The sequence below is a fragment of the Pongo pygmaeus genome, chromosome 17, assembly GCF_028885625.2.
Source record: "Pongo pygmaeus isolate AG05252 chromosome 17, NHGRI_mPonPyg2-v2.0_pri, whole genome shotgun sequence".
In the NCBI taxonomy this organism is placed as follows: Eukaryota; Metazoa; Chordata; class Mammalia; order Primates; family Hominidae; genus Pongo; species Pongo pygmaeus.
In genome coordinates, this window is record NC_072390.2 from 63,567,898 (window position 1) to 63,593,130 (window position 25,233).

At 50.5% G+C, this 25,233-nt stretch overlaps 1 protein-coding gene across 11 annotated transcripts in view; it reads left to right on the forward strand.

The window, feature by feature from the left end:
• CTIF (cap binding complex dependent translation initiation factor) overlaps window positions 1-25,233 on the forward strand; it is a 327,569-nt gene that overhangs the window by 198,518 nt on the left and 103,818 nt on the right. For 6 of the 11 annotated variants that reach the window (XM_054461013.2, XM_063653657.1, XM_063653658.1 and 3 more), the window contains one exon: window positions 23,776-24,262. In XM_054461013.2, coding sequence (XP_054316988.1) covers window positions 23,776-24,262 — 487 coding nt within the window. Of the gene's footprint in view, window positions 1-23,775; window positions 24,269-25,233 lie in introns of all 11 variants that reach the window. The other 5 variants (XM_054461009.2, XM_054461010.2, XM_063653653.1 and 2 more) reach the window with 1 other exon arrangement.

The window sequence follows — 25,233 nt, forward strand, 5'->3', positions numbered from 1 at the left end:
TGGGACAAGGAGTGGGGAGACCCTCGGCTGCACCTTCTGTCCCCCACCCCCAGCATTGCTGTGGTCAGAGATAATACCAGGTTAGCTACATTAAAATTATTTGTGCTGGGCTCAGTGGCTCACGCCTGTAATCCTAGCACTTTGGGAGGCTGAGGCACGTGGATCACTTGAGGCCAGGAGTTCAAGACAGGCCTGGCCAACATGGTGAAACCCCGTCTCTACTAAAAATACAAAAATTAGCTGGGTTTGGTGGCACATGCCTGGAGTCCCCACTACTTGGGAGGCTGAGGCAGGAGAATTGCTAGAACGCGGGAGGCAGAGGTTGCAGTGAGCCAAGATTGCACCACTGCACTCTAGCCTGGGTGACAGAGTGAGTGATACTCTGTCTCAAAAAATAAAATAAAATAATTTGAATCCCAGGATTCATTGGGGTTCATTTGCATCCTGTTCATCATCACGGCAACATTCTGGGAGAGAAAGGGAAGACTTCCAAGAGGCTGAATCACTTTGCAGTGTCGACCTCACCCAGCTCATGACCCCAGGGTGGTGGGAGCAATGCCCTTCACCAGCCCCTGTATGGATAGGAAGCAGGGGCTGGAGAGGGGGCTTTGGTCAGGAAAGGAGGCTCTGTAAATGCTTCTCGCAAGCCTAGACTGAGCCAGGCATTAGAGGAGCATCCCGTATAGTTGGAGTGAGGTGATTAAGATATACTGAACAATTTACACTTAATATCATATCGCTGTGTGTGTACTCCTGTGTACATATATATGTGGTATATATGCACGTGTGTTTATAAGCATCTATAAGCACACATGTATGCATGCATGTGCATGTGTGCAATATGTGTACCTGTGTGTATATGCATGTGTTATGTGCCTATGCATATGTGCATGTGTGTCCAGTTTGTGTGCGTGTGTGTGTGTGCGTGTGTGTGTGTGATGGCACAGTGCAGCCCATAAGGCCCTGTAACTTCAGAGAAAGGAAAGGCTTTGCAGTTTAGGGTAGCCAAGAAGCCTTCCTGGAGGAGGTGGAACCTGATCCGTCTCTGCAATGGGGCCAGCAGAGGGCAAGGGGAGAGCATTCCTGATAAGTGACTGAGCAGAGACAAAGGTCCAGAGGTGGGACATGCCTGGTGTGGTGTTCAGGAGCAGAGAACATTGTTAGGAAAGAGGCCAAGCCAGGGAGGAAGGTGTGAGACGCCAGTGAAGACTTAGAGCCAGTGTGCCAACTCTTCACTGCATCTGTGGCTGCATCTGTGGATGTCTTGCATGCAGATGTACAGGCAGCAAGTCCAAGAGAGCGTGTTGCTGGAGGGACAGCCTGCGTACAGGCACGCGGTGGGAAGCACGTGGCAGGTGGAGGATGCTGAGGAAGCAAGTGCATGCTTGAGAGAAGGAGACTGGAAGACTGGAAGCTAAAAGCGGAAAGAGGGAAGGAGGTGAGGACAAGGTGTTTGAACAGATCCTGTATCTCCAGGTGTCCAGTGGAGCCTTGGATTTTTGTCTTGAGTCCCAGAGCCCAGTTCCTACCCTTTTAGTTGGAGTCTTGAGGATTCTTGCCAGTGATTAAGTTTCCCCCATCAAAATAGGCTATGATGGAGACTTGAGATTCCTTTACCCAAAGGTGCCTGGGTCTGGTGAGAAGGTGGAGGTGCTCCCATTCCATCTCCAGTCCCCCCTGAGAGCTGCGGCCATCAATCTGGGGCAGAGATAGTAAACACTCCGTAAATGTTTGTGGATGGCCTCTTGGGGAGGGCTGGGATGGTTGTGATCCTGTATGTCATGGGAAGCGGAGGAGTTGGAAAGGGCACACCCGGGTGGTCTGGTGGTTAGGATGGCCCCGTTCCTGGGAATGGTTGCCACGAAGCATTTTCCCTGGCTTCTCCATAGCAGCGACTGTTCCTTCCCAGAGTGTTATGAAAACCTGCAATTACCAAGCCGCCTCTGGGTGCGAGCATTCAGAGCTCCTCTTCTTTCTTCCAAGATACACTGAGTCAAGACCCGGTCAGTGCAGAAAGTGGGTTCCTCTCCCACATTCCGTCCCACACAGCCCCATGGGGCTGTGGTTAATGAGCTTGGTGATTATGTATTTCATGTCTGGGATGAGGAAGGTGAAGGGCTTGAGTGAATGCCTGTGCCTCTCCAAGTTCTGGAGCAAGCTGCCTTCTGCACTCGGCACGCTCTGGGACCACTCAGCAGATACCACAATGTCTCTGGGGTTTGGGGTCCCCTTCTTCCTCCAGCTGCACTGAGTGGAAGCCAGAGCTGTGCATAGAAGCTGGGAGAGGACTCAAGTAGGAATGTGCAATGCAGGGCTTCATGGAACGCTCCACCCAGACTGCCGCCTTGGGATGCCCAGAGTTTAGCTCTATCCTGTTCCTCTGATGATTTTCCTTCTGGGCATATATATTTCCTGGCCTCTTGCCTTTGCATGTGTGAGTCATGATGGGGGTTGGGGGGAGAAGGAAAAACATATAGAATGGGTGGCTCTAGACTTGAAATTTTCACAGTGGAAGAGAGAATAAAAGCAACTCTTGTGGGTCAGGAAGTTTCTGGACCTGCTGCGCCATGGCCAGTGAGCCCCTAGGACCCAGATGGCCCTCCTGGGGAAGCTGACATTGGCCCAGCCTCAGGCAGGCAAAGCATAAGGAGCCTCCTGTCAGGGCAGGCCAGGCACAGGGGCATGGCCTCTTTTTTCCTGGGAGAGCAGTCACCCCCCTGTCACCTGACCAGCTGCCCAGTCACTTGCTGCTGCACTCACGTTCACGCAACCATGAACTCCCTAGAACTGCATCTGCTCAAACTGCTGCTCGACCCCTGCTTTGCATGCTTTCTTCTGCCTCCTGCTCACAGTCCTGTCTTCCTGATTCTCCACATGGCTCCATGTCACCCAGCAGCCCTGTGCCCCACCGCTGTGCAGAGAAGCCAGTGATGGCCCCTGCATGATGAGAGACTCCTGTGTCTACATCCTTCCTCCATGGAGAAGTTGGCTAGTTCTGTGGCTTGGCCAGGAGTGGGTTTGGGTCAGCTTCTGCACAGGGTCCACAGTATCCATTTTAAGGCCAATGGTCAACATCTTGTCCAAGGTCCTCATTTTGCAGCAAGAGCCAGGCTCCCCAAGGTAGGACCCTTGCCATTAGTAGAGCCCGACTCCTAAGTCTCCAGCTCCTGCCCTAGTGCTGCTCCCAGCATCTCACAAGACCCCACTCTGTCACAAAGAAGCAGTGAGGTCTTGATGTTCAGAAGAGGAAGAAACCATAAAATAGCCTATTCTCTTGCAAGCTGCTGCACATGGAATTCTAGGGGCTCTTTGCCCCTTACCCGGAGTGGCAGGGCTTGCTGGAAAGCAGAATTGAACCACCTTGGAATGGACAATTTTTAGAAATCAATCAGATGGATCAATTCATTAAAAAAGGTCATCCCTAAAAATCAAAAGCAGAAGGAAATACATGAACCTTACTAAAGTTAACTGAAAAAAAAGCAAAGTAAGAAAAAGTATATGTAGTATGCTACTGTTTCTCTCTGAAAAGACAGATAGAAATATATATTCCTGCTTACTTATATTAAAGATAATGAATGGATGGATAAACATAAAACCAATAAAATGGTTATTTATGGGACACAGGGGAGTCAGTAGCACTAGATATCTCTGAACACCCTGTTTTGCAGATCTGACCTTACAATGATGTTAAATGTTTCACATAATTGTAAGTAAAAGTTGGATTGATATAAAAACAAACCTTTTGCTATGCCTGAGAGAGCAGGCACCTGCATGAGCTAAGGCATCCAGACCGGCTCCTTGGATAGCAGAGGGTCCCCCAGCCTTCTCAACATCCCACGGTGGAGTGTCTAATACACTTCTCAAAGTTGCATTTCCAAAACCAAGCTTCCATCTGCCCCAAGCCTGCCCCACTCCCTCTGTCTTCCCCATCTCAGACAACACAGCTCCATCCTTCTTGCAGTCGCTGAGGCCAGACACCTTGCAGACATTCTTGACTCCAGCCCTTCTCTCCCGCAGTGGACCATCAGCAGTTCCTGCGGGTCCCATCTTCAAAGCAGATCCAGGATCTCCATCTCTTACTCCCTCTACTCCTGCCCGCTGGGCCAAGGCAGTGTGGGCTGTCTCCAGGATTACTCCTATAACATTACTATCTTTGATCTCACCTTTTTCAATGTCATTTCTTAGCTCAGAACCCTCCAATGATTCCCAATTTCATCCAGAATAAGAGCCAAAGTCCTTTCAATGGTCTGCAAGGCCCCAGATGATCTAGCTCCCACCACCTCTCTGACCCCACCATCTGCCCTCCCCCTTCACACTCTGCACTCCCGCCACCCTGCCTTCCTGGGTGCCAGAAGTTCCACCTCGGGGACTTTGCACTGGCTGTTCCCCCTCCCCGGATTGCTCCTCTCCTGGGTATTTGCATGGCTTCTCCCTCCCCTCCCTCAAGTCTTGGCTGCTCCATGTCACCTTCTCAGGGAGGCCTGTCTTAACCATTCCACCTAAAAAGGCAATCTCCACCAGGGGTGCCCCCACCATACACCAGCATTCCCAGTCCTTCCAGCTTCCCACTTCCATAGGCCTTCCCACGCTCTGGCATTCTCCATGGTGCATTTGTTCTGTTTATCTTCTGCATCTCCCCACTGGGTGATGAGCTTAGCCTGGCATGAGTGAATGCTCACTAAACCACTGTTGAGTAAGTGAATGAATGGACAAGAAGGTAGCCAGCCATGCTCAAAGTCACTTACTTTATCCTCTCAGGGCCTTTCAGCACCTCTCTTAGGGACCTGCCCAGCTCCTTGGGCTACCTCCCATCCTGCAGTTCCCCTCCTGAGACCAGAAATAAGACACCCCAGGAAGTCCTAGCCTCAGAGTCCAGATTTGAAGCAGAAGGAAAGGTCAGCTCCCACTGTCCACCCTGGACAGCTGGTCCCCCTATCTCTAAGTCTTCTCCCACCTCCCAGGGCCTGTGACATTGCAGAGATGTGAGTGTCCTCATCTGGGTGGGAGTCATTACTCTTCATACTCCCTATCACCAGTGGGACAGCCAAGATTCCTCCTGGCATAGAAGCCTTCAGGCCAGAGCAGAGGGAGTTGTGGGGCAGAGTTAGCACTGGCCACAGTGGGTTATTGAGGGAAACTGGGGTGTTGGAAGGACAGACCTAACCCCCAAGCTGGATGTCAGGCAAATGTGCTCCTGTGTCGTGACCCATGACGCCTTTGTGAAGGACAGAACCCCTGCCTGATGGACCACTGCGAGGAGGTTTTCAGTTGGACTTGACGGCCCTTCACTCACCTGGTGGGGTGTGGTGGGATGGGCCACAGTACAAACCCTGCTCTGGCCCTGGCTCTGCCCTTGCTCACTCTCTGGCCTGTGGACGAACCTCTCTGCCTCTTCCCAGTCACTTCATCTTTAAAGAGACTGTCATCACTGCCACTCACAGGGCGGTAGTGGAGACTGAGTGAGCCTGTGCAGAGGGTGCTGCATCCATACTGGGTGGTTAGCATTTCAAAATGGCGGCCTGGCAGATTGGCCCTTGGCGGAGCCCTTCCCAGGGGTCACTGGAAGCCGACAGGCCTGTGGGGCACAGCTCTATCATACGTTGTGGTTTCAAAGTTCACAAATGCCTTTAGGTAATTCCTCTGCTCTGGAATCATTGGAGGGAGTTGTGCTGGTAGTTGGAATATTTACCCGTCGGCTTCTCTCCCTCCCGTCTTCCTCCCTTTCCCCGGATGTCTGCCTGGCCATCTGCAGTGGCCCAGGTGACCTTCTGCTGATGTGCTGTGGGGTCTACCAGGCTATTGCATTTAATAAACTCTTAGAGCATGTGTCCTGTGTTTGAAGGACTCTACAAACATCAATGCACATTGTCAGTACAACCACCCTTTAAGGTAGGTGCTATTATGTTCGCATCTTACAGGTGAGGGAACTGAGGCAGAGAGCAGTTCTGTAACTTGCCCAGGGTTATACAGTAAGTCAGAGGCAAAGCCAGGGCCTGGATGCAGGCAGGCTGCCGTAGAGTCCAGGCTCAGGCAATTCCCCTTCTTTCTCTCTCTGATCAGCCCCTTGGGACCTCTCTTGGCAGCCTGTGACCCAGCCGTAGCCCTGCCCCTGAAGCCCAGTTCTGACCATCCAGCTTCCAAACTTAGAGATGGCCCCCTGTAGCTAGGTTCCTGCCCTTCCCCCTACCATCGACCTCCAGAGTCCTCTAAAACCTGGCCCAACCTAACTTTCCAGAACCTCTTACTGCAACCCCACCCTCACTGGCCGTGCACCTGGTGTCTCCATCAGCTGGGCCTCCGTACTCTCTGACCATGCCTGGGCCTTCCCTGCTGGACTGTCCTTTCTCCAGAAACCCCACCTGGTCTGCAAGTCCCAGATCTGCTCTTAGCAGAATGGTCAGGGTCAGACTGGTGTTCCTCAGTTTACTCTGGCACTTTTATGCCTGAGGACCAGGAGCAAGAAGTATTTTATATCCATCAGTCAGGACATCCTGGGCTACTCAGTCCTTGCCCTTGGCCTGCCTTGACTGTCACCTCTTCCCCCACCACGCACCTTGTTCTTTTGTGTCCCCAGGGAGCAGAGATGCTCTGGCTTTAGAAGGAGTGGACTCCAGCTCCTGGGACCTCTCCCTACCCATGGTCAACTCTTTAAAACCATTAAAAATTCCTCATGGGTTCTAGAAATATTACAGTGTTTTATTTGTAATATTTATCTAGCCCCGCATGCCCCGACCCCGCCAAGTCCAGAAATATAGCATCGTTGTTAAGAGTGTGGGCTCTCCTCAGCTTCCAACTTTCTAGCTGTGTGACCTGAGGCAAGTTACTTCACTTCTTTATGCCTGTTTCATCAGTTGTAAAATGAGGACAATAATGCCACTGTCTACCCCATAGAATTGTGGTGATGACTGAATAAGCACATTTGTGTTCTTAGAATAGTGCCTTGGACAGAGAAAGCACCATACACGTCATTCATTATCATGGTGGTTGTTATTATTATTGTTAGAAAAGAGAACTGGGGCCCAGAGAGGTGTTTCCTCTAAGCCAGTGTCACAGAGCTAACAGCCACAGGTTGGAGTGGAGCCGGTAGCCTGCCTCTCCAGCCAGGGTCTGCTCTTTACTCTGCCCCTCCCTCTCCTTAGCACATGTTGCCAGGCAGTGGGTACTCCGTGAGCTTAAAATACCCAGGTGCTACCCTACCCCACCCTGTGTCCTGCCAGCTCTGCCAGCACTGGCCCGGACCACTCTATCAGCCACGTGACCAGGGCTATCTTTTTTTTTTTTTTTTCTGAGACAGAGTCTTACTCTGTCGTCCAGGCTGGAGTGCAGTGATGCAATCTCGGCTCACTGCAACCTCCGCCCCCTGGGTTCAAGTATTCTCCTGCCTCAGCCTCCCAAAGAGCTGGGATTACAGGCATACACCACCATGCCTGGCTAATGTTTTTGTATGTTTAGTAGGGATGAGATTTTGCCATGTTGGCCAGGCTGGTCTCAAACTCCTGACCTCAGGTGATCCTCCTGCCTTGGCCTCCCAACCTGCTGGGTGGGCATGAACCACCATGCCCGGCTGACCAAGGCCATCTTTAAGAGGTCTGGCTCAGTTTCCCACCCAAAAGAAGTGGACTCATGGGGTTGAGAGCCTCCCACTCTGCTGTCCTCTCCTCATCTTCATCTTCCCTCGGGCCATGCTCAGCACAAGAAGGGAGCACAGGGCGCCTCCCAGGGAACAGAGAGCCAGCGAGTGCTACTGGGACCAAGGGCCTGACACCTGCCTCCTTGTCCCCCAGCTCAGAAACCACTTACCAGGACTCCTGACCCACAGCAAAAATCTAAACATTCATTTTCCAGTGGAGCCCAATACCATCTGCAGAAAGCCAGGCAGGGGCAGAAGAACAGGGTGTGGGCCCTGCCTGCCTCCAGGGATGAGCTGTGGACATAGGCCATAAACACGGAGACATTTACTCTCAAAACTAGGAAAAGGTCCTGGGGCAGACAGGGCTTTTCTCATGGGCCAGGGTGACCAGGACCATTTCCCGAAGGAGACAGCACACGAGCTCCTCAAGAACCAATAGAAGATGTGTTGAGGCAAAGATGAGTGGGGAGGGAGTTCCTGCAGGGGAATGGTGTGGGTGCTCATAGGGAGAAAGAAAGGAGCAGGTCAGGTTACAGCACAGTGTCCAGGGTGCCCTGGGATTCTTCTCAAGCCTTGAGGCTCCCCAGAGGGCAAGCAGAGGAATCCAAACCCTTGTGAATGCTCCCCAAAGGGGCTGCAAACCCGAGGTCGCCTGTAAGAGGCTGAACCTGCCACAGGAACCGTAGAGATGCCAGAGGAGGCACCTTCTGCATTCGGGCCTCCTTGGTTCACGCGCAGACATCGAGAGCACCATGTCCAGAGTCCTGACTTGTCACTGCTGCCATTTCCCGAGTGAGTGATGACAGCAGCAGCAGGATCAACTTATTGAGCCTTGCTCTGTGTCAGAGCCAAGGCGCAGCTCACTTAACCCTCAAAAGCCAATGCAATAGCCTTTATCATTATTATTTCACAAATGGAGAAACTGAGGCATGGACAGTAAGCGCCTTGCCCAGGGGCCCATGCTAGAAAGTGACTGGGTCCAGAGTCTGTCTGGGTCCAGAGTCTGGCTCTCCCTGCTTCTGCCAAGGGTATTGGGGTGTTTTTTCATCTTTAAACAGTGCAGTGTGAGTCCTTGCCTGTGGGCATGGGGTGAGCATCGGGGCTTCATGGAGATGGCAGCAGCACACCCAGGACTTGGCCCCTCCACCAGTTTATCACTCAGCAGCCCAGAGAGCCACTCTGGTGGTTTTGACCATTACACATTTTAAATTATTTTTATTCTTAGTCAAATATTTAATTTTTTACCCATAATGGACAGTTGGTTAAAGGCAGGAAGCATTAAAGAACACTGATATTAAAAGGCTGGTTCATGAGGAACACGTAAGTGGTAATAATTCTGCACATATGCCTCAGGGTGCTCTGGCCGGATCTGCAAGCCTCATTCATCTGGTCAGAGTTCTCGTGTGGCAGCTCCTGCAGCTTGCAGAGCTTCACAACCCCGGGCTGGAGGCAGATAGAGCCCAACACCCATCTGACTCTGTGTCCACACGGAGCCAAGGCCTTCCTCACTCACGTCGTGCAATTTGGACAGAAGCACTTCCTAAAAACTCTCCGGTCTCAGCATTTAGAAACAAAGCAAGAATATTACAAAATCAAACCGGTTGACTTTTATTTTTTTAGAAAAACATAAAATTCAAGAATTCCAAACAGCGGGCCATGAAATCAGTTTTTGCTTTTTGTTTCTTTTTATGCCTTATATAGTCAAACTTTAGCCTACAGTTTAGTGTGTACTGATGCCAAAGCCACAATGTAATGGAAATGTCATTTTGAAATTTCTTTGTAGAAAATCATGCTTTTGCTTTTACAACTCGTTTACAATAAATGAAGAAGAATGCATCACTTGATAATTGGCAGAAGGCTAAATTTTGCTTGTATTCATAAATATTATTAAAGATCGGGTTAAACACGAGCCTTGTAATTCACTTCCAATAACATATCAATCTAAAAACTGTATTTGACATAAAATAACTTCTTTATCTGGTACTACCAAAAATAACAATTTTTTTTTTAACACTTAAGAGTGTTTCCAAGAGAAAATATTATGGTGAGAGGAATTCTCAAGTCCCAAGAGTTCAAGCAAGATTCAACTGCGGCAGCCCTCTAAACTGCCCCAATTTTCATGAAGGTAAAAATAAGAATAATGACAATTCATCCTTTTCCTTCCCATTGAGGGGCTAAGTCTCCTGATAAGTGCCTTATAGGCCTATCCCCGAGAGGAGGGGCTTACTTTGAGAAATTTGACCACAAGTGCTTTCTAGAAGGTCAAACTGACTTGCTTATGGTGAGTGCTGGTACACAGGCCCTCCCAAGTTCCCCAAGATGTGGGAGGGTTTGGCCGCCCTTCAGACTGTGCCCAGACACTCAAGTTCCATTAAGGATTCTATTGGTTCCAAGTACACAGATGCACAATGAGCTCTGTGTTCAACCCTGGTAGTGCCATCCTACGGTGAGGGGTCTTTGCAGTTTCACCTGCTGCTAGGTGCAGCAAGACCCCCTTGTGTCAATTTTGTTGTATTTCATTTGGTTTGCCTGGTGCATAAGAAATTGACTTAAGAAAAATTGCCACCAAGCCTTTGTTGAGCTTGGCATTTCTTCTAGAATGGCCTGTTCCCTCCTCCCTTTTAACTAAATCCTGCTTATTTTTAAAAACTTTTGATTCTGGCAAAATTTCAGACTCTCAGAAAAGTTGCAGGAATAGTACAAAGAATTCTTATATATCCATCACCCAATTTCCTGTGATGTTAACATTTTATCCTTCTCTCTCGTATACATTTTTTTCTGACCCGTCTGAAAGTAAGTTGCCAAAATGATGCCCTTTTACTACTAAATATTTCACAGTGTGTTTCTTTAAAACAAAGACTTTTTTTCATAACCACAATACAATTCTCAAAATCAAGAAACTGATATAGATACGATACTGTAGTTGAGTCTATAGACCTTACTCATATTTCTCCAGTGATCGATCCTAGACTGTGGGCTGCATTCAATTGTCATGACTTGTTAGTATCTTTTAACCTGGGGCAGTTCTTTCTTTTTTTTTCTTTTGAGATGGAGTCTCACTTTGTCGCCCAGGCTGGAGTGCAGTGGCGCAATCTTGGCTCACTGCAAGCTCTGCCTCCCAGGTTCACGCCATTCTCCTGCCTCAGCCTTCCCAGCAGCTGGGACTATAGGCACATGCCACCACGCCCAGCTAATTTTTTGTATTTTTAGTAGAGACGGGGTTTCACCATGTTAGCCCGGATGGTCTCGATCTCCTGATCTTGTGATCCACCTGCCTCGGCCTCCCAAAGTGCTGGGATTACAGGTGTGAGCCACTGTGCCCAGCCAACCTGGGGCAGTTCTTAAGTCTCTGTATTTCATGACATTGGCCTTTTTTTAAAGAGTGACCAGTTATTTTTGTAGAAGTTCCCTCAACGTCGGTTTCTCTGGCATTTCTTCATGATTGGACTTGGGTTATAGGCACTGTAGTGATGTGACCTTCCCAGTGCACCATGTCAGAGGGTACGTGCTGTTCTTTAATCCCCTGCCTTGTGATGTTAACTATGATTACCTGGCTAAGGTGGTGACTGCCAAGTTTCTCCACTGTAAAGTTACAAGTTTTCCCTTTGTAATTAAGAAATATCTTTGGGGAGATATTTAGAGGCTATGCCAATGTTCTGTTTTTCTTCAGAACTTTCACCCACTGACTTCCATTGATGATTCTTGCTTGAAACAATTTTTCTTATGGTGGTTGCCAAATGATTTTCTAATTCCATCATTCCTTCTAAATGTACTAGTTGTCTTTTATCATAAGGGAAAGCCTTTCATTGACTTTTAACTCACTGCTCTAAGCCTCAGGACCTCAGCATTTGGGAACTAGGAGAGCAGGTCCTTGTCCCAGAATACACAGGCTGACTCCTAGCTGAGTGGTGTTTAATATGAAGGTTATCAGCACCCTGCTACAAATCCCTTGTATTTTGGAAGGTTCTAGACAAAGAAACTATCTGCTGGGAAGCCATGTCCCAAGACGGCTGGGCTGGGGGTTCCACTATGCATGAAGCCTTGAGGAGTCCTCTCTGTGATAACGTCTCACCACGGCCCCATCAGTTCCACCAGCCCTGGCTGAAAAACATGGCCCAGGGGAGGCCCTAGTCCAGCTAACTCCATTTCACATTTCCTCTCCTTCCAAGGATGGAAAAACAGCCCTTCAGGGACAAGCGAACCTGTCAGTAATGAAGTCATGAGTGGAGGAGGCAGTCCCAGAAGGGTGGCTGGGCTGTGAGGCGTAATGGAGTGAGGCGGCTGGCGGCGTTCTCCCCCAAGAGCCTGGAGGCTCCACAGCCCAGGAAGCCCAACCGGCTCCTCTGTGTCCCATCTGTGGGGCCATCTTTGCTTCACCTAGGGGCCTTTCCCCAAGAAGGGCTGGCATCCCCTCCCAGGGCCAGCCCAAGGCAGAGGGAATGTGGACAAGGTTCATCATCACCCTGTGGTCAGCACTTTTAGCTCGGGCTGTTACCTGTTTTCCAGCCCCCAGGCACACCCACAACACCTGCCTGCTCTCAGAGGTGCCCCGGGCTCCACGCTTTCCCTCTTGAAAAGTGTCTTTCTTGTGCTGCACTCCTCTGGGATGCTTATGTTTGGGACACCAGGATCACAGCTTGCTGGCCTGATGAAGTACTCCGTGCATATTGATTGAAGTGAGAATGTGTTGGGAGGGTCTTGATGGGTGGGGAAGATCAGGCGCAGGGACAAGCAGATGCGGCACTATGATGGTGGCACCACCTCTCTAGCTCTTGCCTGGTAGACAGGAGGTCCAGGCTGGCCAGGAGGAGTCAGGAATTAGGTGAGAGGGAGTATTGTCACCAAAGGTTTCAGGTCAGAACGTGGCAAGATGATAGTCACGACCACATAGCAGGATGGACAGAGGAGAGAGGCCTCAGTGTGGCATGGTCTCTTCATCCAGAAACAGAGACTTTGAAGGTCTGGGTCAAAAATGCCAAGTCCAGCCACCTGGCCCCTGACCCAGGGTGGAGCTGAGTTCCCCTGCAGTCTTAGGGGGATCCTCCCATTCCCACTACTTCTCTGTCTCCATCCCACCCCCAACCACTGCTGGTGTCTCTACTCTTCTCCTTTTTAAGGGTATTCCTCTCAGTTATTTGGGTCCTTCTGTTACCTCACATCCTCCAGGAAGACCTCCCTAACCTCACCCCGAGAACTCACCAGACCCCATGTCTTGCCCCGTGCTGTGGTAGATGGTTCTTTGAGTAGACATAGCAATTTTGCCGCTAGATTTTAAGATCCCCAAGGGCAGGAACCATATGTTATGTTGCTTTGTGGCTACCTGAGCCCCGACATGTAACAAACACACCAGAGTTTGATCAGGTTTTAGGATTGCAAAGGAAGACTCCAAAGCTGGTATGTGGCTCTACCCAGATCTCAGGGGAGAGGCCAGCCTGAGAAGCAATATTCTTCATTCGTTAGCTCAAATGTGGTTTTCAGTGAATCAAGAATAAACTATGATGGATGAGGAAGCTACCATTGGCCAGCTTGCCAACTGATGCTGAGCCTCCAGCGCCCCATCTCCTGCCCCAGCAAGCTCCCCAGTGGGTTCCTGGCTAAGAAACTTGGGAAACCCCAGTAGGCAGGCTTGCATGGAGGGCCTCTAGCCAGAAGTAGAGAGGTATGCTGGGCAGGGGAAGGGCCTGCACTGGAGCCAACAGGGTGGCGGCCCACACGCAGCTCAGGCCACTGAGGCATGTTCATTGTCCTAGGGAAGCTCCTGACACCTTGGAGTCCTGGGGTCACTACTCAGTTTCATGCCCAGGCCTTGAAGTGAAACACTTCATTCAGAAAGTTTAGGAGAAGAGAAATTGACTTGTTCAAGAGGATTTTGCGACCAGGGGCTGCGGCTCACGCTTGTAATCCCAGTGCTCTGAGAGGCCAAGGTCGAAGGATTGCTTCAGCCCAGGAGTTCAAGACCAGCATGGGCAACATAGCAAAACTCCTGTCTCTACAAAAATTAAAAAAAAAAAAAAAAAAAAAAAAAAAATTAGCCAGTCATGGTGTCACGAACCTGTAGTCCTAGCTACTTGGGAGGCTGAGGTGGGAGGATCACTTGAGCCCTGGAGGTCAAGGTTGCATGAACTGTGATCATGCCACTGCACTCCAGCCTAGGTAACAGAACAAAACCCAAAACCCTGACTCTAAGAAATAATAATAATAATAATAATTTAACAAAAAAGGAGGTTTTTGTCATCAGCTGCAAGTCACCTCCATCGACGGCCAAAGTAATGGAGAAAGCAGCCCTTTCCGCCAGTCCCAAGATGGACTTTGACAAATTAAAATGCCCAATCCTTTGCATTTTCTCAGTTATTCCTACTAGATTATTTTAAATAGCAGTGAGGAAGTTTTTCTAGAAGAGCGCAGATGGGTCAGTCTCTTGGAGTGAAGAGCACAGGCGCGAGATGGGGGTTCAGGCCCTGGTCTTGGATGGGCTTGCTGCTCAACCTCTCCCAAGGGGGAAAGGCTCCCCTAGGGTGGCTGTGAGGATCAAGGGGGAGCATGTGTGCCCCCAGCAGGTGGGGGCCACTCAGTGTTTGTTGAATCTGAGTACCATGGTGACTTGGGATGAAGGGAGAGAGGGAAGGAGGGAGGGATAATGATGGTGCTAAATTGAGTATCACTATACCTTTACTCCACCTTCACTCCAGCCCTGAGAGTGGAAGGAAAGCCAGAATCCCAGAGGCATGGGACAGCAACGGATAACGGAGGCAGGCCCATTCCCTGGGAAGGCACCTCCCGGAGATCAGCGCACCCCATCCTCACAGCTACCATGTGCATAACTGTTGTGAGGTCCATTTGATTGATAAGATAACAGAGGGGCAGAGAAGTTAAGTGACTTGTCCAAGACCACCCAGCTAGACCAAGGCAAAACCAGCATATGAACCCAAGGTGTCCAGCTTTCAAGTTTTCACCATATCAGGCTGTCTCTCCAGATGAGAACTCCTTAGAGGGCTGCTGAGGTCCAGGAGGGCTTCCTGGATGAGGTGCTGGTTGCAGAATGGGCAACAGCTAACTAGTGAGGTATAGGGCACTGCAGTTTCTAACTGTTGGTCAGTGATCAGACACCTCCCATGACAGGAAGCTTACCATGTCCCCAGACAGACCCCTCTGTTGCAGGGCAGCCCTCCCCATGAGAAAGTTCCTTCATTGAGTGAGCCCAGGCTGCATCTCTGAGCCTTCCCTCCACTGGCCCCTTCTCCCCAGCCCTCTTTTATTAGACAGGCTCCGTGATTGGTCGCACCGGGGATTTTAAATAACTTTTAGGCGACTTTCTCTCCATGTGCCTTCCTCTTGGTCCTAGCTTTTCTAGTTTAAGGGCTGTTCTACCACACCAAGGTGGTAAGATTAAAACAGGCAAGGAAAGGGTGACTTCCGGGAGAGCAACTTCCAGGTCAATCAACTCGTGGGGTGAGTGAGACAGCAGAGGGCCAGCTAAGGCCCATCAGCCAGGGTGCCGAGGCCAGCTGTGGTGGATTTGAATGGCCAGGCTTTGGGCTGGGGATAAAGGAAGTCACTGAAGGTGGACCCCAAGCTGCGAGGACCCTGTCACAGTATTTCCCTCGGGATGATGGTAGTGAATGTTGGGTGATGAAGAGTTTCATGGTGGGAAACTATGCCCAAAGCTCAGCCCTTACAGCCCAAAATCAGAACAGAAGCTAGACATCCTGGGGTCTCTTTCTTGACCTGACCTAACATTTGAAACAGCCCCTGTCTTCCCATCTGTACTATGGGTACACAGTGTGATCCCTCCCTCTGCATAGCTGAAGGATTCATGCTGTATTGCTTGGAAAACCCACGGCATAATAATATTACAAACAAACACTAATATAGCACTTATATCAAGTCCTTTAAAACTCACAAGAACCCTATGAGATGGGTTTTCTATTTGTCCCCATTTTATAGGGGAAGAAGCTAAAGCACAGAGCAGTTAAGGAACTTGCCCAAAGTTGCACAGCTAAAAGTGCAGTATCAGGATTTGAACTCTGGGGATCTGGCTCCAAAGTCCACACTTCAAACTACCACGAACTACTGTGAAGCTCGGGGGATGCCCAGAGCCAGCAGCAGGCTGTAGTGAGGGTCCACGGGCCAGATCTGGGAGACTGCAGGGCTTGGCAGGCCGAGCGGAAGGGCGAGGGCCTTCCCCTGGAAACACTCCACCAGGTTCACGCGGAGCCTGGCGACTCCCCAGGGCAGCCGCGTGCTCTTCCCATGACATCACACTGCCTCAGAACTTTTGAGGCTGAGGATTCTTGGAATGCTGGATTCACCCTGAAACAAAAATAATACCTTGTATTTATAACGTGCTTTTGTTCCCCACAGGCTTTCCCGGGCTTCATTTCATTGTAGCCTCAGACTAGCCTTGTGATCCAGGAAGGAGTCCTGTAGGTGGGAGGCCACCCTAAGAACCTGAGTCGGGGTTGGTCTCCCCATTCTGCAGGTGGGAATACTGAGCCACGGGGAGTTGAGTGATTGGCCAAAGTTGCACTGCAAACTGGTTCTGGGCAATGTGGGCCAAGAGCCCTGGATTTCCAGTGGGGTTGACAGGAGACCTCAGAAATGGGTCCGCAGTTGAGTGAAGCTCAGAACCCCATAGAGTATCCCCAAGAAAGCCTTTTTCCCTTGGCCTTCTGTGCTGCCGCAAGATGGAGGAAGGTGGCAGGAGTCTGCGCGCTTTCCTCCCTTCCCCACGAGGCAGCAATGAAGCCAGAGGGGCCACCCGAAAAACAACCCCCGAGCCCTGCCCCACAGGCCCCAGCCACAGGAACCAGCAGACTGTGGTGGGAAAGGGCTGTTCCCAGCATAGATGGAAACCAAGGGCTGCAGCGGCTTCTGTGGTTTTCCCCAGACGCAGTGGAGCCAAGGCTGGCTGGCCAGATCTCCAACCCTCCCATCCAGAGCCCTCCCAGGCGCTCCCCTCACCAGCCCCGGCCTCCCCATTCCCAGCGGGCCCTGGCTCAGCCCTCCGCCTTTGCTTCTGCACCACACTCTGCCATAGGACAGCCCACAGCTCCCTCCTTGCTGACTTTGGCTGAGGACTGTGGTCCTCTGAATTTGGGTTTAGTGGCTCAGCAATGGTGTGCAAGCTGCCCTACACTCTTAGAACACTCAGTGTGGTGGCTGAGGGCACACATTCGGGGGCCAAACTACCTAAGTTCAAACCCAGGCTCTGCTTGGTGCAAGCTGTGTGTCCTTGGGCAAGTTGCTTACCCTTTCTGTGCCTTGAAGACCCCTCTGTAAAATGGAGTGAACAATAGCGCCTCTCTTGGGGTTAAACGAAAGCCATGCCTGGCTCACTGTAACTGCTTCCTACATGTTAGCTATGAACCATTCTTCTGCATCCCTGTGATGTGAGTTTGAGTCCTGTGGCCTCGGGGCCACCCTCAGAGTGTGTGAACTGCCCGAGTCCAGGGCCTGCGCTCGGTTTATGCTTCAATGTGGCTGTCTTGACTTTCTCAATAGCTTTTGAACCAGGGGCCCACATTTTCATCTTGCACTGGGTTCCACTCATTATGTGGCCAGTCCTGCCTCCAGGCCAGAGTAGAACATAGGCCTGTGCCACTCTCCGCTTCCTTTCCTTCGTGATTCTTGTCCTGGGATGAAGCTAGAGACCTGTTTCTGTAACTAATAGATTCACATCTGTCTCTCCAAATGGACCCTCAGCTTCATGAAGGCAGCAGCCCTGTGCGCTGGAGTCATTGCTACCTCCCCTCCCCAGACCACAAGGAAGATAGAGAGAAGGTTATGCCTCATCTGAAGGAAGTGGATGCTTTGGGAGCAGTTCAGAGGCACACACAAGACACTCTGGTGGCAGAGACATGGGTGTGATGTAGGGCGTTCCAGACTGTAATCATATCAGGATTCTGGAGGGCTCGGGTGGGACCCTGGGAGCTGAGGAAAGCTCCTGCTCAGGTCTGGACCTTAAGACCTGGATAGGATTAGGGGAGTGCTGAAGGACTCCATAGGGACAGCTGAACAGCTTAGTCACACACACACCCTGCCTCCACCCCAACTTCTCTCAGAGGGCTGCAGGAGCTATGTGGCCTCAGGTGAACCCACTGACATTTCTGATTAACCTCTGGGCAGAACAGAGTCTCAGCATGTGTTTAATTAATGAAACAATAATGAACCAGCCTTTCTCTGCATCATTTATTGTTCATTCATTCATTCATTCTACAGTTGGTGAGAAAAGTCTTTGCCTGTAGGGTACAGAGGTACCAATCAGACCTTTCATCTATTCCAGAGCATCGTTTGGCGAGGTAAACATCTGATTTCTAAAGCTTTTAGTCCATGCAGTGAGCTACCACACTTCTTACATGAACTTTTGCCTAGGCTGGCAAAGACCTCGATCTTGAATTGTTTTCTACCCAACTCTGAGCAAGAGAGCCACAAAATCTACTGGAGTGGGAGAGTCCGCAGCTTGGCTGGCAGCCCACGGTGGCAGGAGTGTTTCTGATGCATGCTGGCCCTCTCCTCTCAGAGTTGTTAGGAGGGAGTGCTCAGGAAGTAGCTGGTCTAGTGCTGCTGTTGCCGCCATCATGATAATGATGGCCCTGGCAATTACAGGGCCCGTGCGTTGCCTAAGCTTTGTAGCGATGCCCCCAGTTCTCCAAAGAGCACTGAGATCTCCAATAAGTAATTGTTAAATCCAGTCATACGGCGTGTTACAGCAGAAACACAGATCTGAGTTCCAGTGAGGGCTTTGCCACTAACTAGCTGGGCGACCCTAGAACAACAAAGCAACCTCTCTGGACCTTGGTTTTCTCATCCGTCATGCTGTAACTCATGTAATCCTCACAACTGCCCCTCAGGTGGGGACCGGCACAGCTGGAAACAGAGACACAGAGAGGTGAGATCACCCAGCCCACGCAACTATGAGTGGCACAGTGCCAGGCTCTGTGCAGGCTGCCATCCCCTAGACAGACCTGGCAAGGAGTGTCCTTCAGCGGACACCCATCATCCGAATCAGCCCTGCACGCACCATGGGTGCTCCATCAGTACAGGTCACTGTGATCTTTGTTTCTGAGTGTTCATCAGCCAATACCATGATGTCCCTTGGTTGACTCCCTCATGAGGGAAGAAAACCTCCCCTCCCTTATACTTTTCCTTTTTAAGCTTCCCCATCATTCTGCAAACCGGGGTGGGTGTGTGTGGCGACTTTTGTTCCTGGGTCCTATATGCCATCGCTCGGCTAAGCAGCCCCTGAGCTGCAGAGAAATTGCTGGTGCCTGTGCCTCCAAGCCTCACCGCAACCCTTGCGTTGTCCCAGGTGACTGGGCCAGGGCAGGCAGAGCTCACTCAGGGCATGTGTAGGTGGGCAGGAGTGGAGGTGCCTACGCTGGTAATAAGCAGTCATCACTTTTCCTGAAGGCAAGAAATATGAGCCCATGCATAGTTTTAAAACCACTTGCCCTAGGAATTTTGCTTTCAGAAATTTTTAAGCAGACCTACAAATTATGTGGTAAAGTGTCCGACATGGAGAGAACCATAATAAGTCAGTGGCACTCAGAATATCTAGTTGGGAACGATTATGAAATAAAAAATGAACAGAGGGACATTTGTCTCCATTTGGACTGCTGTTAAAACCATTTTTTTTAAACAAAATTTGAAGTTATTCTCCCTACACCCACCTCCCAAAATGCAGCTGTGGTGTTCCGAGAACATTTTTGTTTTTTTGTATAAAAGAGAGCAGTCTTAGAGTAAAACAAGACATCTGATTTCAGAACCCAAAGAGTAAAGAATAAACTAAATGAACGATGGAAAAAGCATAAACTGACAATTTCCATTCTCCAAAAGAAAGCATTATTTTCCTAATAGCAGGTGTTGCCAGTAGCACAAATGGAATATTAATCTTATCTCCTGGGCTGTTCTTCCTCACCCGAAGAAGACTTCCCCAGAAATAAAGAGGCAGAGAGGTGGGTTTTTGCCCTTCTTGCTTGCAGGGCTGCAAAACTGGGTGTCCAGTATGTTTCCCAACCCAGGACCCACATGTCCATGTGTCTGAGACCAAGTGCAACCTCCTTGCCGGGTTGCTGGGAGCAAAAGCGGCTCATCCCTGGCCCAGCCAAACCCCAAACCCACAGGTTTCGTGGGGAGGATCCAGCTGGCCCCTGAATGAAGGTATCGACGAAACCCAGCGCCAGCAAATACAGAAGAGAGAGGAGCTGGTTTTGGCTGGCCCAGCCAACGACCGCTGACAAATATTTGTGAATGGCCAGAGCAGGGAAGCCTGGGTCTCCATTGTTGGGGAATGAGGCCCAACCCCAAGTCTGTTCCAGTGCCCTTAGCGGCCCTCTTGGCTCCTTCTCAGGCAAAGAACTTGGACCTCATGCAGTTATCACCACCGAGGTCTCAGTGGCCATTCAGCCCTTTCTGTCCGTTACTATAGGTCACTGCGGTCCTTGTCCCTGAGTGTTCATCAGCCAAGGAGGCTGTATCTAAAGGTGAATGGGAGACAGATGGGAGGTGGCTGCAAGGTGCTGTGATTAGTTGACAGGCTTAGCCCACTCCTGGAGCCCCTGGCAGGCCCTCTGCTGTAGGAGTGCACCTCACGGAGCCTCAGTTGTCTTATCTGTCCAATGGAAAGGAAGGTTCTTGGCCTGCCTGCACACAGAGGCCAGTCCCAGCAATCACTCACCCTGAGAACTAAGCAAGGCCTTGTGCAGGAAGAAGGAAAAGGGAGGACAGAGGGACAGTCTTAGTGCCTCTTCCTCCAGTGGCATCTGGGTTCTTCCCTGCCCTCTGAGGTCTCACCCAGCTGATTCCATCTGCCGTTTAGCTCCATATCAAGAGCTCCTTCTTTTGAACCTGTTAGTGTTGCCTACCCAATTAGGAGGGAACACTTGAGGTGGACTCCCTGGCTTCCTTTCCACCTACGATGGCTTTCCACATGTGCAAAGGAGCCGCCACCCAGCAAGGGTGAGCCTGAGAACTCCCACTAATGCCAAGTGGCCTGGGGCATTCTTGGCCAGTGCTATATTGTCAGGGCTGGCTGGCTCCAAGCTCTTTCAAACTAGGAAGACATGGAATTCCAGGTCCCTCCAGATTTCCAGGAATGAACAGCAAAAGCCCTGCAGGAGCCAGCTGATTTCTTTCTGGAGCCCCTGACCACCAGCCATGTAGCAATTACTTCCTTTCCCCTCCAGGTAGACAGAAGTTGTTTTCTTTTCTGGGGGTGGAGGAGTGCACTGGGTAGAGAGAGGGAAACCCCTGATATGGCAAGTGGGAAACCGGGCAGTTTCAAGACGGATGTTGGGAAGGGCTTGGTCAACCATCCTTTGGGGACATTTCTTGGGCCATAGCTGCAGGCGCCACAAAAATTCTAAATAAGGATGACAAAAGTTGTGAGAATCAATTATTATCTGCCAGGGAATTTCCAAGGTTCCTCTCTGGGCTTAAAAATAACTCACATTGAAAGAACAAAGAGAATGGAAGGAGCAATTAGTTGAAAGTAACTGAGAAGTTAAAGGAGGGAGAATTCACAAAAAGTCACAGGCACGAGGCACCCTGGAGAGTGGTCTGTGGGCCACAGTTTCTTCTGGGCTTTCCAATGGGGGTTGCCTTACACTCTGCAGAATGAGGGCTGCAGCCCTCCCCGCTGACTCAGGCATTTGGGACTGGGCTGGGCTGGGTAATCGGAAGGCCAGTTGGTGGTAGCATCACTGGGAGGAACCTGACTCAAGGGCCCCACTTTTCTCATGGGGCCCAACTCTTCTCCAGGTGCTGGTGCTGATAGCTCCTACCCCGCCATGGGGAGTGAAACTGAACATTTCAGCAATGCCAGTGAGGAGGGGGTTGCGTTTGGGAATGGAGGGGCTGCCTCTCCCACCCAAGTGTCAAGGCAACAGTGCTCTTGCCCAGGAATGTATATCAGAACCCAACAAGATTGAACTTGGACACCAAGGATGAAAAATGTCACGCAGGCCTCCTGAGAAGGGCCCAGGGTAGGCCTAGTCAGCAGGATTCAGTTCAGGGTACCAGATTTTTACAGATATTTTAATAATGACTCTTAAATTATTGAAATAAATACAGGCAACCCCAAACCTTGGACACTGTATATAAAAAGAAACCTAAGAAGACTCCAAAAGGTAGAAAGAAGACAGACAGGCCAGGGACCTTGGGAACTGAAGAATGACACACTGGTGAGTTCCTGGGGTCTTCCTCTTGGCTCAGATATCCCAGACTTGGAGCTAAAGAAACTGGAGACCCAGAAACACCATGAGGCCTGAGCAGACAAATGGAGCCCCAACAAAAGCCCACTCTTTCTGGCCAGAGGACCAGGGAAGGGGCAGCCTAGCAAGACAGAAAACTCAAGACAGTAGCTACTTTCCTCCAGCCAAACACCCCTGCAGGAACTGTAGCCCCACCCCCACCTACCACTCCAGCGGAGGCCCAATGAGGGGCCTAGACTGTGACAAGGTACCCAGCACCCCAACAGGGTGGTGTCAAAGGGACTGTCATCCCCATTGGGGATAATGAGCTACTAAGCTTGTCAATGGTGGCTTTTCAGTGAAAAAAAAATTTTTATTAATTTTAGTGGGAAAAAATAATGCATTTAACCCCAACCCAGGATACCCTCAATTTTTCACAGATAAAAATGTATCAAGTAAATATTAAAATTGAATTTACATAAGTAATAAGCAATAAGTTGTAAGTAAATAAATACAATTTGTTCATAACATGCAATGCAATGAGGGTCAGTGGTACCCAAGATAGGTCACAGAGGAGGTGCAGAGCTTATTCTTTAGAAGCTAACATTATCTTTCTGCAAAATCTTTCCCCTATTTTACAACCTTTGAGGAATTCATGCTTATCTTGTGCTCCAACTGCACTTCCAGTAAAGTTGTGGCATGGAAAACACCCTGAGGGTAAGATGGAGTTTGAACATAGTAGTGCTTTGAGTGGCAGGAAGCAGCCTTTGAGCCAGCTAGAAGGGTCATGAGAATGCCCCTCACCATCCTTTCATTTGCCTTTTGGCCACAACTCAAAAGTTTGGGGTTTGTTCCTGCTGCACAACTCATACCTGTTCCCTGTGCTTAGAAAGTGTTGTCAGATGAGCCTGACTTGACCTACACCCATCATGTTAAATGTTCCTTCTGTATCTGTTTACTAGGTTGCTATAACAGAGTACCACTAACTGGGCTGCATAAACAAGAGGCATTTTATTTTCTGACACTTCTGGAGGCTGGAAGTCCAAGATGAAGGTGTTGGTGGGGTTGGTTTCTTCTGAGGCCTCTCTCCTTGGTTTGCAAATGGTCGCCTTCTTGCTGTGTCTCCATGTGGTCTTTCTTCTGGGCATGCAGCCTCCCTGGTGTCTCTGTGTGTCAAAGTTTCCCCTTGTTATAAGGCCACTAGTCAGTTCAGATTAGGGCCCACCCTAACAGCCTCGTTTAATTTAATCACCTCTTTAAAGGTGATCCATCATATCTTATCTCCAAATACAGTCACATTCTGAAGTATTGGGGGTTAAGGCTTCAACATATGAAGTTTTGCGGGGTGGATGGAGGACACAATTTAGCCCATGAAAACTTCTTATAGCATATGTAGTTTGTGGGTTTGGGGGTGACAATGACAATGTTCCAAAAAAAAAAAAGTTGTTTGAAAGGGATATAACTTTTCAAAAAACATTATGGTGAACAGTCATTCATAGGAAAGTGCTTGTGAGAAGCAGGTCTGTGTATGCATCTTTGCTGGTATGTGCATAGAATATGTCTGGAAGATTCACACACGTGGAACGGCTGCTTCCAAAGGCCATACGTGATGACAGAGTCAGAGGCAGGAGGGTTCACTGTTATCTGCTACTGGATCTTTTTAATTTTGTTCCACATGCTTGCATTCACACATATTCTAGTAAGTGAATAAAGTACTGATTTTAAGGAAAGAATTGGCTTTGGTCCTCTGCAGTAGCAAGGACCTGTCTGCCTGTTCTCTGCTGTATCCCCAGGCGCTGTTACAGACTCTGGCACGTAGAAGGTGCTCAGGAAGTGTTTGTTGGAAGAATGAATATATGGACAAGGCAATGACTTCCTGTTCTGGCGGCTGGGCACAGGGACTCTGACCAGCCCATCCAGTGATCGCCTTCTCTGTCTTTCCTCTTCTGTTTGCAGGCGGCAGCAGAGACCTCCGGGGGGGAACAAGCCCCAACAGCATGGTGACCACCAGCCAGGCAGTGCCAAACACAACAGGGACCACCAGAAATCCTACCAGGGGGGCTCAGCACCCCACCCCTCAGGGAGGCCCACTCACCACGGCTACAGCCAGAACCGGCGCTGGCACCATGGCAATATGAAGCACCCACCAGGCGACAAGGGGGAGGCAGGCGCACACCGCAATGCCAAAGAGACCATGACCATCGAGAGCCCAAAACTAGAGGACACTGCAGGGGACATCAGGCACGGCAGCCTTGAGGCCCCCCGCAGCCCTGACACCCTGGCCCCGGTGGCTTCTGAGCGGCTGCCCCCACAGCAGCCAGGGGGGCCAGAGGTTGAGACAAAACGTAAAGACAGTATTCTTCCCGAGCGCATCGGGGAGCGGCCCAAAATTACCCTGCTCCAGTCTTCCAAAGACAGACTGCGGCGAAGGCTAAAGGAAAAGGTACCGGTAATTGAATTTTTGTTCTTCTCTTGCACCAGGGAGGACAGCAAGAGGTAGGCACTTTGGTAGGTGGGCACAGTGCAGAGCCTTGTGGGTTTGAGGATCTGAGGAGCCGTGTATGGGGAAGCAGGGGCTTGGGTCACTGTGGGGACCCACCACACTGGTCCACCACTGCCAGCAGGTAGGGCCATCATGAACCCCTCCAGCACACTTGGGCTTTTCACCTTCCAACCTCCAAGAGGCCCAGGGTAGGCACTTGGCACCAGCCCCCAGCCCAAGGAAGTCGGGGGAAGAGATGCATGCCTGGAAGTGATGGGGGAGGTGCGGGGAGCATATTCTAGGGTTAGATATTGTTTGTGCTGAAGGGCGCTTGGGGAAACGTGGAGCTTATGAAATAAGGACTGAAGCTTTTCTACAGGTGAGTACCATCCAGGCAGTGGTCTCTGCCAGAGTGGGGAGCAGAGGTGAGTTGTTCAGAGTGGGGGCAGGCTGATTCCAGCCTTCCTGTTTCCCGCCTTCATCACCCAGCAGCCAGGGAGTGCTCTGCACTGCAAACCGTAAGGCAGCTCCATTCTCAGCATCACCCAGGTGCCTGCCTGTGCCAACATGAACCCGAGAGTGAGGCCTCCTTACTTTTGCTCCCAGGAGCCTCTTTCTACACCCTGCTCCTGGCCTGGCCCGTAGCTTCAGGAGATGACCCTAAACCTCCAGAAGAGGGATGGGGATTTATACTTGCAGCATTAAGTCCATTGTGCTCACCCCAGGGCCACCACCCCCGACCCCACTGCCCAGCAAGGGCACAGGTAAGGTCACCCTGGAGAGGAACTGTCCCAAGAAAGGCCAACTTGCCCACAGCCATCCCCACACAGCAGCAGGGCCTACAGAGTCTTCCTCCTGGGGCTTCTGCAGAGCTCCATGTTCTGGGCTTCTCCTCTATCCTCCCCTACTGCCATCTCTCCTCCAGCTCTTGC